This window comes from Helobdella robusta (genome assembly GCF_000326865.2).
Source record: "Helobdella robusta unplaced genomic scaffold HELROscaffold_24, whole genome shotgun sequence".
NCBI lineage: Eukaryota > Metazoa > Annelida > Clitellata > Rhynchobdellida > Glossiphoniidae > Helobdella > Helobdella robusta.
Genome location: NW_008704261.1, coordinates 2,333,948 through 2,343,275, shown reverse-complemented (window position 1 = coordinate 2,343,275; position 9,328 = coordinate 2,333,948). Strand labels below are relative to the sequence as shown.

Genomic DNA, 9,328 nt, shown 5'->3' with positions numbered 1-9,328 from the left:
ACAACGTTTGTGACACCACTGGTTACACTGCTGAAACTTGATTGAATTGTTACCTACACCAGCTTTACAAACTGAACAGGGCCATCGTCCAGTAGCTGTGGATTGGATGGGTTCACCAGTGTTCATTGCTTTGGTTTTGCTGATGTTGACTTTGAATCCATGATCGGTGAGTCTGGTGTTCCAATCTTCAAACATCTGTGCTGCAATCTGCTCAGACGTGGCTGTTAAAACGATATCATCAGCATATACTAGATTCCAAATGTCAACACTGCGTATCGGTTTTGTGATTTCTTCCATCACAGTTATAAATAACAGTGGACTGAGAATCGAGCCTTGGTTAACTCCAACGCCGATGTCAAATGCATCTGTGTTTCCAACCGTAGTGCTGACAAGAGTCTTAGTATTCGTATACATTTCCATCACAAGTCGAACAAGATATTCTGGAATGAGTTGTCGACGTAGACTCCACCTGGTTGCTTCACGGGGAACTCGATCAAATGCTTTTTCAAGGTCTACAAAAATGTGCGATAGTTGTTGATGCTTTGCGAAGTACTTCTTTTGTGAATTGCATCAATTGTTGATTTCCCAGCTAGGAAACCAAATTGATAATTTCCGATTGTGATTCACGACGTTAATCTTCTCTCAATGATTTTTTCGACAATTTTCAGGGAGTGTTCTAACAGAAGTATACCCCGATATGATGAACAGTTCAATGAACCACCTTTGCCTTTGTATAGCGGGACTGTCATGCTTTAGTTCCATTCAGTCGCCTTGAGCAATTTCTCCAGATTTCACGGCAAAGTTGTAGTAACGTTTGGATACCTGCAGTACCAGATGCTTTGATAATGTCATTTGTGAGTCCCGAGGGCTCTGCTGCCTTTCCATCCTTCATAGCTTTCAGAGCTTCTGTAAGCTCCTCTACAGTGATGTCTGGAATCGGACATTCGATGGGTGGAGCGTCAAAGTTAACATTGATGGAATTTGTTTCGTTTAACAGACGATTGAAGTATTCTCTTCACTGTATTGAGCAATAAACTAACTATTCATAAACTAACAAAAATAAATCACAAAATATTTCACATGACAAGTTTGTGTACAAGTATATGTTGTACCATTTTCAACACTTAGAAACAGTGCCTGATATGAATCTTATTATTTTTAGAGGCATTGTTGAATGCAGATGCAGAGGCTCACCAGGGTGTCGTTCAAGATGTCCAAGAGCATTTTTAAAAATTTAAACGAAAAAACAAGAAAACAATAATAGCATGTATTTATTTCTGTAAACTATAACCAACTAATTGTATTGACTTGACACACACACGCCCGCCCGTGCATGCACTCTCCCACCTACTCACTCACCAACACAATATTTAAAACACATTCTAAGGCATCATAAAAGAGAAAGTCGGTCAAAAAAGAAGAAAAACAGTAATGAATAAAAACAAAAGCTAACCAATGTCGATGCCTTCTCCTCCTTTCAACTTGTCTTTGATCTGCTGCTCGAGCTGGTTCAATTGAGATAATGACTGTCCTTTGAATACATTTGCTAAATCACCCATGACAGCCGGGTGAATGCTGGATCTTCTATCTGATCGATGAACAAGCAAGTTTGTTTTATCTATTTTGTTGCCTCATTTTCATTAGTTATCTATCATTCAGGCAACTAATATAATTTCTACCAATCATTCACCGGTTTGTTTCATAGAAGGATTAATACTCTCACAATTCTTATTTAAAATATTTTATAAAAATTTAAAGTTATCAGATTATTGCAACTTAAAAAGAATCTAATTTTTTACAAACATTTTCATCAATTTTTACAAAGTTTCATTAAATTTTTTATATTCTGACGTCATACCAGTATTCAGGTATTAAAATATTAAAATAAGATGCAGCATACACGGCAAGTAACAAACTAATTTACTACCCACTTAATTTACTTAAAAGCTTACAATTTTAATCAAAAAAACCGCATCCTTCATGATTATATATTGTCAACAATAAGCAACAGCCAGTCAATAACAGCAACAAGTTGTTGTTGCATTAACCCTAAAAGAAACAACAACAATATCAATAGCAGCAGTCTGATTGATACTTTAACGTATCAATCCCATTCGAGGCCCCAGTCGAGACCATGACCCCCCAATTACGCAACGGGGAGGTTGGTATCTTGCAATTAGAAGCTAATGAGGAAAGAAGACTGTCAGGCCACTATTAGAAATTGTCAAGGTAAAGAGTTTGGGTAAAATGATAGATTTGCTCGCTCCAACACCAACAGTGAGAGATGAAAGACACATAGCAGCATATACAGCAGCTATAGAGGATTCAGATGAAGGCCTGAACAAGGGTGTTAGAACGGATCTAAGCAGATTTAGAACTGATCACCACATGGCAATACGAGACTACAGAGTTCGAATTGGACTTAGAACCGAAGAATACTGCAGACTGTAAGTATTGGACAAATAAACAACAACCCACCACCTTCTGGTGCAAGAGAGAGGAGAGTATGGTCTGGGGGTGGTGCTCGGTGAACTCAGTGAACGTTCAGCTGAAGCTGTAGAGATGGTGAGGGAGATCTTAAAAAGATAGGAGTCTGCAAATCCTTGAGTGACTACAACGACAGCAACAGCAGCAATCTTTTTTGATTTAGATGATTTTCCTAATAAACAATCTTTTGAACAGATTGATCTCATTCAAAACCATAGTGTGTCACGGTTCCTCAGTTACGCCACGGGGAGGCTGGGAATCTTGCTATAGCTTGGATACCTGGTCGCTGTGGGGTGGAGGCGAACGAAAAGGCAGACCGAGCCGCAAAAGATGGACGTAAGTTACCAAAGCAGAACAATACAAACATACAAACAGCATGCCGGATGGTCATCAACAAAATTGTACCTATCAAACCAATGCAATGATAGGTGCATAGAAGTATAAAAATAAAAAAAATATAACGGAAGATCAGACGTCATAACGGCAGATAAATGCCGACTATATGGAGAAAATTGATAATTTGAGAAGTACAATAGGACTTGGAGAAAGACTGGGAAAATTAACTAAATGACTGACAGAGGCAGCAAAGATGGTGGGAATGATTCTAAACAAAATAAACAACTTATGAACTCCAAAACAACAGCAGCAAACCAACCAGCTGTGTTGTACTCAAGTTTCTTCAACTTGTTCAGTTCCTCTTCAGTGACGATGGTGATGTCCTTCCAGTAATCAACATTTTTTCCCTGCTCCAACTCCACGTACACCTTGATGTCCACTAACAAATCCTCCAGATCTTGAATTGTGAGACCCTGCACGAACGAGCAACAAATGCAAATTAATTGCAAAATTATTCCATTTATTTATTGAAATGTGAAATTAAATTTGAAAACTGCAAACGAAACAATTTGAGATGATGAACAAATGACATGAAACAAACATTTAGAAAGTTGTAAGGTTCCGTCATTTCAATGGCAAGATCATTATCTTCAGCACTTATATACTGTGCAAGCAAGTCTATTGGTTTCGCTGGATTGATAAAAAAAAATCATGTTAATTAATGAGAATTTTTGCACCAACACATCATTAAACACGTTGCTCCAAACATCATCTTCATCATCATTTTACAAACCTCTGCCATCATCAATTCTGATCTTAGACCTCAACTTGGCCTGCTGCAGATGGAACTGAATGCATTAAATTTGATGTGAAAAGTTATTAAATTTATTTTAAATGTGATTTCAAGCAGTCATTTATCGATGTTACAAATCTACATGTTAATGTTAACACTAAAACAAATACTCCTTTCTTAAAATGTTTTCAATAACTTGTCTTTTCTTTTTCATTCTAGTTCAATTAGGTTTAGTTCACCTTCATACATTGCCTTCTGTCTTATGCCTTCCATACAATTTCCACACCTTTGTCTCTGCACATCAAATGATAATTTTATGACTCAACACGTTTTTTACACACTCACTGCATTTCTTCCCCAGTTTTTGCTCATTGTGAAGAAAAAAATCATTTGAATAATTTCTCGATGTTATTGCATCATTCAGATGTATCAACAATCATCAAAGTGTCAATGTCATTTCGATAAAATTTTTTGACATATTGTGAAACGAGATTTGTACGTCGTCTCACATGCGCTGATAAGATTTGGTGATAATTTTGATTGTATTACTGATAGTTTGCAGCAAATGACAGAAAGTGGCTTGTTTGATTCAAAAACTAAGTCCGTCGTCACATTAACACGAACGAATTCGATAGCCAATACTTCTTTTTGTGTTTCGCTAGCTACTGCAAGAAAAGTGATGACTTACCTCTGCATTTTCAAGACAACTGCAATCCTGAGTTTTAAATTACTTTGAGAGAATGAAACTTGTTAAAGACATTAAATATCATCTTCAACCGTGGCGTACTGATGACACTGTATAGGATGATGACAAGTCCATACTATACATTACAGTGAAGCAATCAAATTTGCTAAGGCTGCGGGTATTGAATTAGTTGAGCCTAGAAGCGCATCGAGACAGCAACAGAGGGCATCAAGAGGAAAGGAATGCTAATGAATATCTTAAAAAAACAATTTGGTATCCATATATTGATGCAATCAGTGCAGAAAGTTGCGCCAAGTTCACTCAACAATCAAAGCCTGCATTTTCTTAAGCGGGAGCCATTAATATAGGTTCTCCATTGAAAACGCTGTCTTTAAAGAAATATTTGACGAATGGTGCAATACTAAACCGCAGCAAAATGAAGTATGAAATTGTATGAAAAAATTAAAATTTTTTTGCTTTACAATGACTTGAATCCAGGGCCGTTTTAAGGTCGTCGTAGGCCCTAGGCCATATCTGCATTTGTAGACTTTTGTAGTAGGCTTCAAATCGATTAAAATTTAAATTCTGCACTAAAACGATGTGTAGCTAATTATAAACACGTTTACAGCATTGTTTGACTAAATTGTTATAAACCAATTTTTGTTTTGAATATTTTTTTTATTTATGAATGCATCCTTGGAGGTTTTGATATTTTTAATCTCAATTCACTTTGTGTTGCTTGATTTAATAACTAATTATTTAATGGATAACTTCCGGTTATCCACTATTTCGTCTACCACGTCTGTGCAAAATAAAAATGCTTACTAATTTTTAATGTTTACCAATTAGTAATTTTCAATTAGTATTGGTAATTACAAATAATTATAATTTTAGAAATCATGTCTGATGGATACTACAGTAAACACGAGTCTGGATCTGAAAAACAAAAGAAAAAGGAAGAGAAAGAAGAAGCATTAAAAAGATGAAAAGTTCCATACTAAAATATATAAATAATGATGATAACATACATTAACATATAGATTTGTAATACATCTATTGCGCTGTCCCGCGACTGCGTGTTTTAGCGGAGCTCTATCGTTTTTCGATAATTTGTGTTGTTAGAGGTCGTTGTTTCACGAATTTTTTCTCGGAAGTGGCGTTACTGGTCCTGGCGACACAGCGGACTATCGGTTGGTGAAATTTATTGTGGTTTTCGGTGGTTTTTGGAGTGGTTTGTGGCGGTGTTTGGAGTGTGTTTTACCTGCAATTCTACACATAGACTACTTTCCTCAGCCAATCAAATGTCAGCTACGAATTGACCTAATAAATCCTTATCAATAAACGTAACGCGCATGTTCTACAATCGCCTTCCTGAACCAATCAGCTTTCAGTTGTAATTAACGTAGCTTCGCCTGTCAACAGTTACAAAATTCTTTCTCAAATATAATACCTATCGACATTATCAACATATGTACATAGTGCGGGCTTTCACCTATCAACATTGTTAACTTGTACATTGTACATAGTCACATCTGGTCCGTTACAACTAAATTATTCAATCTAGAACAAATTTATTTTTTTTCAACCGTTTCTTCAACTTTCAATCGAACAACAATTGTCGACGATTTCCTCGCTACCATCATCAGTTACGTCACAGCTTTCGACAATCAGCATAAACATCAATCAAACAACAATTGTATCTTAACATCAATCACACAATTGCATATATATCCATCATTTTCTATTTGTAGATGACATTTGCATACACAATCGTGCAGCTGCTTTCACTGGCGCCTGCAGCCATCTCGCGACCTATCCCTAGACCCGCTAGAAAAATTTTGTTCCGATTAAGGATCTGGAGGCCTCGGAAGGGTCGTATCAGGCTTAAGCACTCGTTGTTTGCAGTAGATGGATCTCATAAAAATTCTACAAAAACAATTCTGGGTCTTCTGAATGCTCGTTCGGCTGTCAATAAAGCGGCTCTCCTTCATGACACCATTGTTGACAATGGCATTGACATACTGGCATTCACGGAGACTTGGATCTCATCTGACGCACCCATTGCAGTGAGGCTGGATATTGCCCCACCTGGTTTTTCTGTGGCACATTATCATAGGCCTGATCGGCGTGGTAGTGGCATCTCTGTTGTATACCGGGCGACATTTCGACATTCAGCGCTAGATTTTGGTATTTTCACAACGTTCGAGCTGCTTGTCACCAAGCTCGTGTGCCCTGAGTCGGCTATTATTCTCGCCGTTCTTTATCGCCCTCCTGGTCCGGCTGTTGATTCGTTTTTTGAGGAACTGGAGACTTTGATAAATTACTTACATTCATCTTCATCTTCCTTTATAATTTGTGGCAATTTCAACTGTCCTGGTAGCGAGCGTCTCTCCTCCCTTCTGGAAGAAAATAACTTATCTCAACACGTAAGCTTTCCAACACCAGTGTGGTAATACTCTTGATCTAATCATCACCTCGACTTCGTTTTCCGACAGCATAAAAGATGTGAGATCATCAGATGTCACCTATTCTGACCATAAAATCATTCTTGTGGACATATGTACATTCAATACCCCGCCTCTAGTTGAAACTCGTACATATAGGCCTATACATCGCATTAACCTAAACAGATTTCAATCTGACTTAATGGCTGTAGTCGATTCTCTGCTCTCTGCTTCACTGGATCCTGATATGTTGGCTTCAGCCCTTGATCGGAATTTGCACAGTTTGCTGGATCGACACGCTCCACTAAAAACTATTACCATCAGGCGTGGCCAAAAGCATATCTTCACTCTTTCTGATGAGGCACGTCAGGCAAAGAGAGAGAGTGTAGACGCCTAGAAAGAAAATTGCGGCTGGATTCTCGTCACGCAGTAAAACATGCTTACAGGGTTGCAAAAAATGCAGCTAAAATCGCCATCCTCAAATCTAGAGCGGACTGTATAAGCTCTGAATTCGGTAAATCAAATTCAAACCCTCGTTTCCTGTGGCGCTTGGCTAACAAAGTTCTTCACAGCCACCCTGTTCATCGCTATAGTGATGCAGATTGCAGGAGGCTGGTTAATTCCTTCAGCACATTTTTTCAGGAAAAAATATAAAAAATATATCTCTCAATATCCACCGCTATCTCTAAATCCACCTCTGTCACTTTCCCTGCTCGTCCATATAAAGGCGACATCTTTCTTCAAATTGCTGATACTGATTGTGATGAGATGACTAAATTCATTGCCTCTCTACCAAACAAAATACCACCCATTGATCCTATTCCAACCTCAATGCTTCCGATCTTAGCACCTATTCTGGTCAAGCTGACTAACTCTGTCTTCAACACGGGATGCTTTCCTTCACTTTATAAAACTGCTCAGGTTTTACCACTACTGAAAAAACCATCCTTGGATCCTGATGACCCGTCAAATTACCGCCCTATATCAAACTTATCAACATTCTCAAAGCTACTTGAGCGCGTCATATTGCTAAGACTACGTGCCCACCTAATGTCCAACCATAACTATCCAAATCTTCAATCTGCTTATCGTTCTCGTCATTCCACTGCGACTGCATTGCTACACATTGCTGATGATATTTTTAATGAGGCTGGCAACCGAAAGGTAATCATTGCAGTTGGGCTCGACTTGTCCGCAGCCTTTGATACCATCAATCACTCGGTTCTTCTCGAACGCCTACAATAAGAATTTGGGGTGGATGGTCATGCACTATCACTGATTAGATTTTACCTGAGCTGCAGACAGCAGTTTGTGAAGCTGGGAAACCATACTTCCTCTACCTGCTCGATCGACACTAGAGTTCCTAAGGGTTCCGTCCTCGGTCCAATCTTGTTCACTACCTATGTGTCTCCTGTCAGCGAAATTTTTAGTAAAACTGGATTATTTTCTCATCACTACAGTTTCATAGGTTCAGTTTTCTTCTTGACAGATCTTTGTCAAGTGATGAAATAGTTTCTAAGGCAAATGAATTAATTAAGATATATTCATCAAATCTGGATGAGGCATTTGCTGATGAGTTTCTTTTGTTTTCCAGAATGTTCGTCGACACGAAATCTGTTGCGAAATGTTGAAGACGCAAATAGAGAACAAGTTGGTTACAAGTTTTCCGGATGTAAATATTGCTTTTCGAATTTATCTGTCAACTTTTGAAACAAGTTGTGAAGGTGAACGATCTTTTTCAAAACTGAAACTTATAGAAAATTATATGTGGTCAACGATGGGACAATGATGTCAGACTTTACCATTGCACGGTCCATAGTCAGTGGCTGATCTAGTGAGCAGAATTTGTATTAAAAGTCACTATTAAAGCGAAAAAAGCAGCATATTATGTGGATAATCGACCAGGACAAAAATGGACGTACCAAGCAAAAAAAGCCATCAGTCACACAACCACAAAAGTTGACCCCCAGTCAAAGTTGTCTAGATACGCCCCTGTCCATAGTATACATTAATAAATGTCAGACATCACTTCCAGGTTAACATTTATGCATAAATTGCCATGAAATAACACATAAACTGTCATGAAGTATGTAATAGGCTAATAATTATAATAACACCATTTAATAAAATGCCATGCCATGGCAAGTGACTGAGGCGCATTATTATTAGTAAATACACGTAATTCAACGCATCCCACTTGAATGGATAGGCTAGGATCTCTTTACATTCGAACCCAGTCATTGCAACCGCAATGCCAGGCACCTTAACTATCACACTACCAACAACAACAAACAACACACGTTTAGACGGCATTTTCCCCGAGATCGTGGGTTGCCGTTTGGCTACCTATGATGAAACCGAAATACCCATCGACGCCATCCACATCTGTCACTCGCCTCAGTATCACGCAACCCCGTTTTCACCCTGTCCTTCTCCACCTGCTCTCTCCATCCCAATCGCGGACGACCCCTTCCTACCACTCCTTCAACCTCGAACTCCAACGCTCGCCTAACCCGACCCTTTCATCCCTTCTCAACACATGTCCATACCACCGCAATCTCGATCTCCTTATCAATGTCACAA

The 9,328-nt window shown here is 38.6% G+C and overlaps 1 protein-coding gene across 1 annotated transcript in view; it reads right to left on the bottom strand.

Moving 5' to 3' along the window:
- HELRODRAFT_154769 (hypothetical protein) overlaps nucleotides 1–9,328 on the bottom strand; it is a 20,761-nt gene that overhangs the window by 5,591 nt on the left and 5,842 nt on the right. The window contains exons 6-9 of the mRNA XM_009019430.1: nucleotides 3,617–3,671; nucleotides 3,425–3,513; nucleotides 3,143–3,296; nucleotides 1,454–1,588 (exon numbers count right to left, since the gene is read on the bottom strand). Coding sequence (XP_009017678.1) covers nucleotides 1,454–1,588; nucleotides 3,143–3,296; nucleotides 3,425–3,513; nucleotides 3,617–3,671 — 433 coding nt within the window. The remainder of the gene's footprint in view (nucleotides 1–1,453; nucleotides 1,589–3,142; nucleotides 3,297–3,424; nucleotides 3,514–3,616; nucleotides 3,672–9,328) is intronic.